Source organism: Cheilinus undulatus, linkage group 20 (assembly GCF_018320785.1).
Source record: "Cheilinus undulatus linkage group 20, ASM1832078v1, whole genome shotgun sequence".
Taxonomy (NCBI): Eukaryota; Metazoa; Chordata; class Actinopteri; order Labriformes; family Labridae; genus Cheilinus; species Cheilinus undulatus.
The window spans coordinates 4254108-4267154 of NC_054884.1; the positions used below are offsets into that span (position 1 = coordinate 4254108).

The 13047-nt window shown below is 42.2% G+C and overlaps 1 protein-coding gene across 1 annotated transcript in view; it reads right to left on the reverse strand.

The window, feature by feature from the left end:
• pkd1b (polycystic kidney disease 1b) overlaps positions 1-13047 on the reverse strand; it is a 34140-nt gene that overhangs the window by 19009 nt on the left and 2084 nt on the right. The window contains exons 2-11 of the mRNA XM_041816038.1: positions 12428-12608; positions 12150-12337; positions 11947-12065; positions 9956-10103; positions 9607-9872; positions 8777-9520; positions 6240-6369; positions 4155-4302; positions 3879-4015; positions 120-3784 (exon numbers count right to left, since the gene is read on the reverse strand). Of these exons, the coding sequence (XP_041671972.1) occupies positions 120-3784; positions 3879-4015; positions 4155-4302; positions 6240-6369; positions 8777-9520; positions 9607-9872; positions 9956-10103; positions 11947-12065; positions 12150-12337; positions 12428-12608 (5726 nt within the window). The remainder of the gene's footprint in view (positions 1-119; positions 3785-3878; positions 4016-4154; positions 4303-6239; positions 6370-8776; positions 9521-9606; positions 9873-9955; positions 10104-11946; positions 12066-12149; positions 12338-12427; positions 12609-13047) is intronic.

Consider the following 13047-nt stretch of genomic DNA (forward strand, 5'->3'; position numbering starts at 1 on the left):
CTCAGTTATAAGATTTTAAAAAAATGAATGCCACAACTCTACTGTGCTCAAACAATGTCAATCGTGAGTTTAGTTAGTTTAGTCATCACACAATGTTTTTAATATTATGAGTCTGTTACCACCGTCATTGTCCACTGATACTGCAGGGCATCCTCCACTCCTGGCTCCACATCCGGGTCTTGGGAGCCAGATCCATCCAGGACAAGGTTGCTGCTGCTGTGCCACAGTCTGTGTGAGCCTCCTCTGATAACAGCTACTAAGGGGGAGTGGACCACTTTGACCCTGATTCTTCGTTCCACAATCAGAGGAGTTCCTTGGAGTAAAACTGTGAATACCAAACAATACTGTCCAATTTCAAGACTGTGCTTGGGTATAAAAAGAAAAGGTGAAGTTGTGTCCACATCGCTTTTAAGAGTGACTTTCTTCTCTAAGCATTCTGAGCTGGCGTTGCTACCATCAGACCCTTTGAAAATCTCCCAGAGGTACTTGGTTTTGTAAGCAGAGCAGTTGTTGTCAACCCTTGCTTCGAAGAAAGTCGGTCTAGACCTGAAGATAGTAGACTGGGGTTGGACGAGGGAGACTTTAGGGCTGGAACACTGGAGCTTCTCCACTTCAATGTGTAGCTGTGTGGACACATGGCTGACACTGTTGAGAACTTTAAGGACGATGCTGTATTCTCCAGGAGTGTGATACGTATGACTGAGTGTGCATTCAGATGTTAATGTTTCAGAGGCATCTCCAAAGTTCCAGAGATAACTGAGGTTACTTCCTCCATTCGTGATTGCAGAAAACCTGACAGCATGCCCAACAAATACTCTTTCTGAATCATGGACTATGTGAGCATGCTTCAGGGGCCAGTGAACAGTGCAGGTATCATTCAGTGTCTTGGAGCAGACCCCATTTGTGGCAAATACTCTAAAAGACAATGACCCACTCTCTTGAGGAGTGAAGATGACTTCTTGGCCAACAAGAGATACGGGCTCTGACCCCGCCAAGTCAAACACCCATGTATAGTTGACTGGAAGTCCACTGTGAACGTCTGCCTTGAACTTCATTCCTTTCAGAGGCTCTAAGTCGGCAGAGCAGCAGCTCACAAGCTGCAAACCTTGAATCTGCTCAGTGACCAGAATGCTGGTAGACACCTCAGCACTGCTGACCTGGTTCCAAGCTTTCAGTTTCACTTGATTTGTCCCTGCTGGAAGGCTCCATGTGGCGGAATGCTTTTCAAACATTTCCTGATCAAAAGTCCAGTCTGCATTTTCAATCCATATGTGGAAGGTTGCATAACTTCCCTTGGAGACTTCTGGCACAAAAGTGACTTGTTCATTTGCACAGATTGTGGACTTTGAAGTGTTCAGCTCAAGCCCCTTGATTGCATCAAGGACTGTGACACTGTGTGAAACCTGCTGCCAATTTAGACTATTGGAGACGCTCAACAACACCTGGTAGACGCCTGCTTTTGGAAAACTGATGATAACAGTCTTATTAGAAGCACTAGAAAGCATTGCATTGGTACAGTTAACCTTCCATTTCCAGTTCAGATGACTACCTTTTTGAATACGCCCATGAAGACGCACATCAGTGCCTGTTGCGATGTAGAAAGGTTCCTTCCTCCCATCAATGTCAAAGTCCACCTCTTTGACCTGCTCCTGCACGTCAAACTCAAAGCTGACATTGCATTGGCTTATCACATTCTGAACTGAGACTTTGACAAGGTAGTGACCCAGACTTGCAAAGGTTTGGAGAAGAAATGGCACACAAGTCCTGCGGGGTGAAATATCAGGTGTCACATACCAGAAATACTCTAGGTGAGAGCCAGCAGCCACGGTTACAGAGATGTTCACCAGTTCACCTAATGCAACTGCGTTTGATTGCTTTGTAATGTTTGCAATGATTATACGCTGTACTGCCTCTAAAGAAACATTGGTGGTAGCCTCACTTAGCATGTTTGAAGCTCTCAGCTGGACAAAAATCTCTCCAGGAGTTTCAGACACCATTTGAAACGTGTCTCCATTACCAGCTACGTGTCTGTTGTTTGCACGTTGTGTAGCAAGCCAGTGAAATGTCACGTTTGAGCCCTTAGAAACTGAAGATCTAAACAGAAGTTCCTCTTGTGTAGGCACATACTTCATGTTTGATAAGCTTTGACACTTTATCTGAAGACCCTCAATTCTTTCAAAGACCTCAATTAGAATAGCGGCCTCTCTTCTGCTCACCAAGTTCTGAGCTATAACTCGGACTTCATAGACCCCTGGTTTGGTGAAGGCAAAGTGAAACCGGTGAGTGCCTTGTTTAGTTGAGTTGCCACCATCTACAGTCCAGTAGTAGTTGCTACTGCTGCTTGTACTGCTAACAGCTGAAAAGAGCATTTCCTCTCCAACTGCAGCGTAAGGATGCTCCGCGTGAAGCGAGAGGTCTGAAACTGGAAGTAACACGTTAACTGTAAGGGTTACAGAGCGGTGGCTGATGGTGTTGAATGCTGTGGCTGTGACTGTGAACTGGCCTTTCGAGGTAAAAACATGTGACACGTGTTGTCCCTGCTCCACCGAGGATCCGTCTCCAAAGTCCCACATCACCGACACGTTACTGCCAGAGCAACTGGAAACCCAAAATGATGCCGATGTATTTACTGTCAGTGCATCGTCTTGAGCGTCATGGACCACAGACAGACTGCTAACAGGGCTTTGAATGCTGACGCTAGCCTTTCCTGTCTTGTTGCTCACTCTGTTATTTGCTACCACTAAGAGCTCTTTAACTCCTTTGTCTGGAAAGACAAAACATTTCTGAGAGTTCTTTGTCATGACGCTGGCACTAGACTGACTTCTGAACCACCTAAAGGTGTAGCCACTTATCTGTCTAGGGGACACTTCCACTTCGAAGCACACTTCCTCTCCGACTGCTGCGACTTTGTGTGAGGCCTGCACGGTCACGTTAGTTATTCCCAGTTCTACACAAATACTAGTACTGAAGGACACAGAGGTGGAAGAACTGGAAACATTCAAACCTACATGGACAGATCCTTGACTTTGAAATCTGTGCATGGTTGTGGACTGCCCCCTCTCTACAGTCAGGGGTGATTCGTCTCGAAACAACCAATAGAAAGTCAGCAGTGATATGTTCCCATTCACCAGAGCTCTAAGCTGGACGTCTTCTCCACTCATGACACAGTCTGTTGGAAGAACACCACTCACAGCCAGTTTATAGACCTCCACAGAGATGGACTCATGAGCTTCGCTGACAAAGTTTGACACACTTACACGGACTGTATAATTCCCTGGTGAGTCATACATGTGGGAGATGGAACTCTCACTTAGGTTTCCTTTCAGGGTCCCATCCCCAAAGTCAAACTCCCACATGACACTCGTACCAGAGGTCAAGGAAGCTCTAAAGCTCACTGGAGAGCTTAGTTCACAGGGTCCATCGTAGCTGACCGTCAATCCAGAGATTTGCTCCCTTACTTCCAGTGTGATCGTGCTGGTCAAAACTGTTAAAGTGTTGTTGGCACGCACCGTGATGTTATAAACCCCTGCAGACGCGTAAGCGTGACTTATTGTATCGTTGCTACTCTGGAAGGCTTCAGAGCCGTCTCCAAAGTGCCATGTGTAAAGGATGGCAGGGCTGAATGGTTCTGGGGAAGCTCGCAAAAGAAGAGTCTGTTCAGCGACTGGAACAGCAGGGGAGGAGGAGACAAGGAGGTGGTTTAGTTTAGGCCGGGTGCTTATCTTCATGAATGCATCTGTGCCGCCATGTTGGTTGTAGACTTGGACATGGAGAGTGAAGTCATCTGCGTAAAAACATAACTGAAAATTAAACTATGAAATCGTAGAGCAATGTCATCAAATTTGAAAATAAAGTTTCTGTGATTCATGTCTGCTTACCTGTGAAGTCATATGTGTAGTTTACAGAGTCCTGAACATAAACTTGCTTTTGTGGTGCTTTAAAATGATCCTGCATACTCAGACATGGGGCTGACTTGGTGTGGACCACTTTGCTCCTCCCATCTCCAAAATCCCAACTACAGGACAAACATCAGACTGGAATTTAGATGAACTCTTTTAAGAGAAAGTCATAGTATGAAGTCAAGGGCACACACCCTCTCAGTGATTATATTTGAGGTTTGCTGGGGTTGTTGTAGAAAGTTAAAAAAGTCTTACCTGAAAGTGAGTGGAAGTGAGATGTCAGCTTTGACTCTTAGGCTGTAGAGATGTGCAGCATCCACAGATACTACCCTCCTGATTGATAGGAACTCGGGCTCAGCCAATGGGGTAATTTCATCTGCAGTCAGGAGGATCTGTTGGTTTTGGGAGCTCACAGGGTTGGAGGCTGTGACCTAGCAGGGAGGAAATCCCCCAGAAATGATCTTGTGTAAACTGAACAAAATAACATTCAACATCTAAACTCACCTGATCACATTTAAACATATCTAAACACATATATATGCTCTGCCCTAGGGCATCATGGGAAAATTCTGCCAACATATCTCCAGATTTAAATCCCACTAATCTGGTCTACTATCACTGCCATGTCTTCAGTTAGCAGTTCATCTATTCCTGATTGTTAGAAAAGCCATTTATCAACAATTTGAAACACCCACAATGCATCACAGGTGGCATTTATTCATGGATAATGTAGTATTTTGTAGTTTTGAAACACAGAATAAAATGGAGTAAAGGTAACAAAGCCAGGCTTAGTTATGTGGATAAACTTTGGAAGAATGGCTTACATTACCTAAATCATTCTTGTTTAGGAGAAAAATCACAATGTCTTTTATTTTGACAAAAAAAAAACTGACAACAAAATTAGGTGTGTTTATGTCAAGCTAGAAACTTGGATTTTTATTGATATCACAGATTAAATAAAGTTAAATTTACTTTTTCCCTGGAGGGAAAGCCTGAGGCAGGAAGAGAAGCAGCAGAAACCCAGAGCAGAGCAGGCATCGTAACAACATAAGGACACTCATGAAGGCAGAATAAAGGAGGAGCTGGGGTGGAGGGGGGTTGTAAAAAGTGGCTTGCAGAAGGAGCAGCAAAGCATAGAGCAGTTTAAATATGGCAGTATGAGTGTGATTTGCCAACAGCGTGCTGACTGAATGAATGACCTTGTCATCAGCTGATGAGGGCGTGAGATCAGCTGATCTCAGTATTATGTCTGCGCTTGACTCTGTGGCCTGCCTGGATTTACTCTAACATGTAAGAGGCTGTTTTGTATGTAGATATGGTTATGGGGTGTGTTGAAATTTAGGCTTGATCTTATTATAGTTCCTTTGGCAAAAAAATACTATAAGGACTGGCACTGGTCATTTTTTCAGAACTTTGGCAAATTATTGTGTTTTGTAAAAGTGAAAAAAAAATCTTCTTTTTCTATCCTCCAATGATTTATTCTGTAAAAATGAAGTCCAGAGAATTTAATTCTCTTTGTAGCTGTGTTGATAAAGATTTGTATGGTTGGACAGTAAAAAAAAAAAAGGACTATTTATAATGTTTCTGTCTTTTTTGTTGTTGTTGTTTGGTTGTTTAATTTGCACTGATTAGGATCCCTCACAGCCTTTGAATGCCAAAATATTCTCTGTACAATTTTTTTTTCATATGTAGGCAATGTTAAGTAGACAAAAAAGCTTTCAGATACATGTGTTCTATGTAAAAAATAAAAAAAAAAAATAAATTTTGAGCTTGATATGTGTCATTTTGCCGTTTTTATGTGTAAGTTTACTGTAGTTACAACTTATCAGATTCTTTTATATATTTTTTGTAAATTCTTTATTTTTTGTGTTTTTAGAGGTTTAATACATAATACAGTAATTTAAATTTTAAAATAATTTTCATTTTATAAAGTTGAGGCTGTGATGAAGAAAATGTGATACCAAACCTGAGTTTAATAAACATTTTCTGAGTAGTTTATATTGTCAAAAGAAAAGTTTTAACAGCAAAGTCTTTTTTTCAGTGTAATGAGTATTCACCAAATACTAAAGAATATTTTTATATTTCATTTCTTTTCAAATGTATGTAATGTATGTAATGTAAATAAATAAATAAATAAATAAATAAATTTAAATTCATGTTGCAATGCATTTGTTCTTTATGCATGGTTTTCTACTGGTAACTTGGACTGAAATCTTTCATGGCAGATTTATTATTTCTAACTTACAACTTATGGACATTTGAAATTGACTCACAGGTAACAATGAGTGGGAAGAGGCCACATTCCCACCTCTGCTACAAAGAGAAATGCAAATCTTACCCTGAGTTTATACTCTGCAGGTTTCTTGAACTCTACACTGTAAGATTCTCCTTCATGAGCTGAGTCATTCCTATGATCTATCACCCAGTAGAATTTGACAGATGAACCGCTCTCCACTCGGGCTGTAAATAACTGCAATGGAGAAAAAAACTCACATCAGTAAAATGCATCAAGGCAAATAAATACTTGTATACGCTGACATTTATGGGGTTGTGTTGACTCCACTGAGGACTAAAGCAAATAACCTGTTGGTCTCAGAAACAGAGTTATACTTTAGACCAGTGGTTCGGCCAGTGACCCCCAAAATAAAGATGCCAGAGACCGGGGACCACCAGTGTACCTAAAGGTGGCTGAACACAGCCATGCACATTTCAGCATAGTCGTGTGCAGACAAGGTCGTCCATAAAGGGGGATAAATGGAAGAGCTTTATGGCCCCCAGCCAAACTGGGAGCCCATGGGGGTCAGCAAAACCATGCTGTGATGCCCAAATTTCATATTTCACCTAGGGCTGTCACGATATCAGATTTTCACTTCACGATTATCGTGGGCAAAAAATGTCACAATAATGATACAATATGAGAATAGTAACCGTACAACTGCATATAAAAAGTGCAATTACACTCAATAACTAGTTAGAAGGTAACCAGATGAACTGATAAACAGAAAATCCACAAGGTGCAACATCTGCTATAACTGCAATATTAACTAAACAAAATCATTTGTGGATAGCAGGGGACACAGCATTTGTGTGCAACTGAAGAATGACAACTAATAACTTTGTAAAAATCCAGTGTCTACTGAACAGTCCCTGGCATATTTTCTTTTTCTGTTTCCATTCTGTTTCCAAACTGTGTTCAAGTGGCACTGGATCATTTACACGATATTATCATATGCACATTTTCAACATGATGTTGAAATTTTATTGTTTTATACCACGATTATCGTCAATACCGGTATACCCCGACAGCCCTATTTTCACCTGAATAATAACAACTCTTTTCAAAGAAACAAATATCTGTATTTATTCATGTGTGTAGTGCAAAGTCTTCTTAAAAATGTAAATCCTTTCTGTCAAAAAGAGAATGAAAATGTTTAAAAATTGCTAAAATGGGTTAATAATGGAAAAAAAGGTGGAAAAGGTGGTGAAGTTGGATTTTAAAAGTAGCAGAAATGGATTAGAAGTGGCAAAAATTAGATAAAAATGGCAAAAATGGCCATAAATAGTGGTAAAAGGAAGTTAAAATGTGGCTGAAATGGCTTTAAATTGGCAAAATGGGTGGAAATTTGGTGAAATGGGATGGAAAATTGATATAAACTGGCAAAAAGGGTTAACTGAGAAAGGAAAAATTGGCAGATATTGGCAGAAGCTGGTTAAACTACCAAAATCGAGCATATGAAATGGTGAAATGTGATTAAAATTAGATGTAAAAAGGGTTTAATAATGACAATAATGGGTCAGTAGAGGCAACATTAAGCTTAAGTGGCAAGAATTGGTTTAAAGTGGCAAAAACAGGCAGAAAAAAATGGTGGAAAAAGTTTAAAACTGACAAAATACGTGTTAAATGGTAAAAATGTGTTAAAACTTGTGGTAAAAAAATGATGAAAAGGGGTAAAAAAGATGTGACAAAATTGGGGTAAAGTGGCAACAGTGTTACCTAAAAAATATTCTTAGTTTTTTTAGGGCATCTTCAGACCCCTTCTCAGCGTCTCGTGACCCCAAAGGGGGTCTCAACCCCAAGGTTGAGAACCACTGCTGTAGACTACAAATGTTGCAGGACTTTTCCCCTGTCAATGGGAGTTTTAAATAGATCTTTAAAACTAATCCTTATAGTGATAAATGCTGATAATCTGAGATATCCTAAACCAGTGGTTCTCAACTGGTGGGTCGAGACCCAAAAGTGGGTCCCAGAGCTGTTTTCAGTGGGTCGCGAGTTTGTCTAAGTGTCTTTTTAGTGCTTTTGTTCCATTGTTTAAGGTTTTGACAGCAAAAGATATCATTAGATCTGTATATTTTTATCCTGAATTGTTAAAGAATTTTTATTGTGACTCAAACTCAATATTTTTTTTCCTTATGTTTTTTTTTTAGGAAACTTAAGGTGATTTTCCCAAAAAGTTTAAGGAGTTTTCTTAATTTTTTTGAGAGTTTTCTTTGGGCATTTCCCCCCCACACTTTTCAAGAAAACTTCATAAGGAATAAGAGACATTCAGGATTTTTCCCAGAAACTTCCAACAAACTTCTTCAGTAGTATTTCAGGAATTTTCAAAGATTTAGGGAATTTTCAGTTAGTTTTGTGTATTTATATGTATCAGGTATTTGGTTGCCAGTCAAATGCAAAGCTGACATATAGAGACAGACAACCATACATGCTCACACTCACACCTACGGGCAATTTAGAGTCACCAGTTAACCTAACAAGCACGTCTTTAGTGGGAGAACATGCAAACTCTGCACAGAAAGGTCCTGACAGGGAATTGAGCCAGAAACCCTCTTGCTGTGGGTCGACAGCGCTAACCCCTGCGGCGCCATGCAGCCCTCACCTGTGGAGTGTCTACAAGCATCCTCCAACATCCGTGTGGCTCGACACTCAGCCCGGTCACTGCCTTGTAGCCACAAACCCTGACACTCAGGTTCTGGGAGCTAACTTCATCCGTCACGCTGACGTTCAGTGTTTCAACCCCCTCTGATGGCATTCTGAGGGTGACAGAGGAGAACCAGGCGTCACGGGACCGTCTCTTACAATCCGGCAGAAACTGAACCACCTCTTCAGGGCAATGTGGAAGGAGGGGGATTCCGGTCTGTTGGGCTGGGAAAGACCATGAACACTGGGCATTTTCTCCAGATAGGACCTTTACAACAATCAGCAGAGGGACGTTGATTTGAGCATGAATCTGGTTGTTTTCATCTGGGATGGGATGGATGATGCTCAGTCCAAATCTAGAGTAAAGAGTAGGACTATTTTCCAAGGCCCAAGATTCTGGAGCTGCTGTTGTGAAGCCTAAGCTCTCATTTTCTGTACCTCTAGGAAGATTTTCTTCATAGAGCACCCTCAGATCACACAGGACCCCATCAACCCACTGTCCCTCTTTGGGTAGGGAAGTGAGGCCCCCTTCCCACCAGCCTCCCCACTCTTTCCCCTGAAGGGACAGGTAACTCTGGCGCCATGGAGATTTCAGAGAAGCTTCACTGCTCAGGCAATGTAAAAATGTTCCTGAGTCCCGGGTGTGTTGAACAGCCACAATATCATCGGGGTAAACCACAATTGCTTGGTTTGGAAGAAGCAGCTGTTAGGAAACACATCAGAGAAAAACATCAGTTATTGTATTTAAATCATAGGAGAATCCGATTAAAAGATATTGGGTTAACTCACTCTTAATATCCTGAGATCACTGCTAGGTTCTACTCTCAGAGGAAGGTCTGCCACCAGGTGATAGAAGGGCGGTAATGCATCATACCTAGGAGGCAAAACAAAGCCACGGTTTTCTGTTGCAGAGTCGTAGGGGCTGCAGGGACAGTTGGTGCAAACGCAGGCCTCCAGCAGGTAGCACCAGTACTGACCCCTGCTGCAGCCTCCTGTCGTGTTGCACAGAGGGACTGCTGAGCAGCAGCTGAATGAATTAAGAAGAGAACTACAACCTGAGGATCAAAGAAGAGCTTATTATTTAAAGCACTTAATCCACTGAAGCTTCAGGGAAACACATTTCACTATCGCTCTGTACCTGGAGGCACCAAATGTTGATTGGGGTTGCAGTAGGGTCGGAGGATCTGGACACGGGCTAGAGAGGGTCCTCTGCTGGGCTGAACCACCAGCTCCACTGATGACAGCTGGCCAGCGTGACTGAACCATATCCCAGGAAACAGCTGCATCTGTGGGTTCACCAGACGTACAGTCAGGGCTGTCATAAAAAAATGAATATTCATGCTTCTGCAGAACATCAAGACAGGTTTAAAAGCTTAGGAGAGATACTGAAGCACCTACACAGAGTTTAATAGTAATAGAAATCAAACCTTCACTGTGAACTGAGGAGGGTAAGGAGTCCAGGTTGGAAGATACAGTACACTACATGGACAAAAGTATTTGGGCACACCTGAATTCTGGTGTTTTAATCAGACCCACAGGTGAATAAAATCATCCCCCGTCTCCAGCTGCAAACATCTGTGATCCTAAACCTTTTGTTCTGAAAGCTCAGGGACTTCAAGTGTGGTGCTGTGATGGATGCCGATGAGATGGACCCCTGCTGGATAATCCACAGCTAACTGTGAGTGATATCATTAGAAACTGGAAGAGTTTAGGAACAACAGCAACCGCCAAGGCTTTTGGTGCATAAAAGCAGCCAACACTCCTGATTCCAGCTGAAGAGTTCTGAACTTCCGTTGGAATTAATGTAAGCACAGAAACTGAGCCTCATGAATGTGTTTCTATGGCCGAGCAGCTGCATGCATCACCAAGTCTAATGCTTGGATGGAGTGGTGGAAAGCACACCGACACTAGACTGTGGAAGCGTGCTCTGTAGAGTGACGCTTCTCTGTTTGGCAGTCAGATGGGTGAATCTAGGTTTGGCGGATGCTGAAGAGTGTTATCTGCCTGACTGTACTGTCCCATTTGTGAGGTTTAGGAGGGATAATGGTATGAGGCTGGTTTGCAGGGTTTGGGCTAGGCCCCTCGTCTCCAGCAAGGGCCAACCTTAAAGGTCCCATATTTAACCCTTACAAGACAAGTTTACATTGGTCTCAGAGGTCCTCAAAACATGCAAAAAAAAAAAAAAACCCTCTCTGTTTCAGCCCTGCTCACAATGAGCTGTTTCTGTGTCCGTGGCTTTAAATGTTAATGAGCTGTCTGACTCCGCCCCTCTCAGGAAATGGATGTGGCTTAATGTATGTGGCTCTCCTGATCCTCTGAGAAGATGATCAGGGCAGGAGGGCGGAACTTTCCTCCAAGTGGGAGGGCCAACCGAGCCTGGGGGCGGGGCTAACTCCCCACATGACATCATGAGGGGAAATCTGAGAACGGCTTGTTTCAGCACACATTTCCTGAAAGATGGAGAAAGAGAGGGTGGAAGGGAATGGATTTTTCTGATATTTGGGGGGATAATGGTCAGGCCAGGGGCACATATTTTTGTTAGAAAAGCCTGAAAAAGTGATTTTTGCATAGTATGTGACCTTTAATGCTTCAGCATACCATGACACTTAAGACAATGCTATTCTTTCAACTCTATGGCAACAGTTTGGGAGGGGCCGTTTTCTGTTCCTACATGACTGTGCAAGAGTGCACGTACCTATACATATGCTTTGCAGGATGAATGGGTACAAATTTCCACAGAACACTCCAAAATCTTGTGGAAAGCCTTCCTAGAAGAATGGAGGCTGCAAAAGGGGCCAACTCCATATTAAAGTACATGTTTTTGAATAATCATTACAGTTCCTGCTGGTGTACTGGGCAGGTGGCCCAATACTTTCGTCCTTATTGTGCATAGCAAACATGTATGTTGAATAAAGTAAAGCCACTGCATTAATTATGTTTTTAACCACAGAGAGAGGTCATTAAAAGAGCAAGCATCTCACTGAAGCACTGTCCTTAATGGATAAATGATGACTCATCTACTACCTGATAACTATGGCATCTTTGTGGAGGTTAAGTAGGATTTAATAATGCTTATTCATGTTTAACTCTTCAGATGTGAAGCAGTGATAAAGTCATGTCGGTGCTGACCTCTACTTTTTGTTGTCCGATCTCAGGGACGCTGGGTAAGGGGCTTTTCTGGGTTTGAGCGTAGATGCCAGTCAAGAAAGCCAGTCCAGTTAGGTATCTGTCTGCAGACAGTAAAGGGTCTGCATGTGGAGAGGATTAGCAGGTATCAGATCATTGTACTTCAGTTTCATTCTTGATTATCTAAAAATGATGATGTTCAGTACCAGACACTTTTTTTTCACAGAGGAAGCGATGCTGTTCTGTGCACTGAGCTTTCCTCCCTCCTCTCTGAGTCCCCAAGGCCATTTGAGAACACATTGGAGTCTCTCTGTTCGTGGACCTCAGAGCTCCAGCCTGATCAGACTCAGTACCTCCACCCTGTCCCTTTATCCAAACCCACTCTGTGCTCCTCCTGAACCATTCAGACACAGAGGAGAAATGATTAATATATGATGCATTTTATATAAAACATAATTAGACATGAAAAGAGTCTGATGCTCACACTGGAAAGGAATAAAAGATAAATGTTTGCAGCTCCAGGCTGTCAGTTGATGCCATTTCTCCTCCTCCGGTGCTCTTGCACGACTCTTGTCCCTCAGGCCATGAAGACTTTATCTCAGAAAGCCAATAGCATTGCTGGCTGGCCAGGTGGACCCGCCCACCTTTAGGACAAAAACCCTCCCCTGCAAAGAAAAAGACACAATTTATAAAATGATTTATAAAAACAATAGTCGAAGGGACAAAAAAAAAAACTTTACACATGAATGATGAGTCAGACAGCTCATTAGCATTTAAAGCCACAGACACAGAAACAGCTCATTGTGAGCAGGGCTGAAACAGAGGGGATTTTAGACATGCAAAAATCCAATACTGGAGTGTTTTTTCAGCAACAAACTTCACAGGCATGTTTTGGGGACCTCTGAGACCAATATAAACTTGTCTTAACAGGATGAAATATGTGACCTTTAAATCCTTTACAGGTGTATCTATAAACAGTACAATATTGTGGATTCAGCTCACAGCACTGCTGTCATTTATTCCAGAAAAGGAAATCTGTTTATGGGTCAATTTTAGGAAGTCAAACCTGTATTTTTAGAAATATTTTGACATGTTTTACTTCTC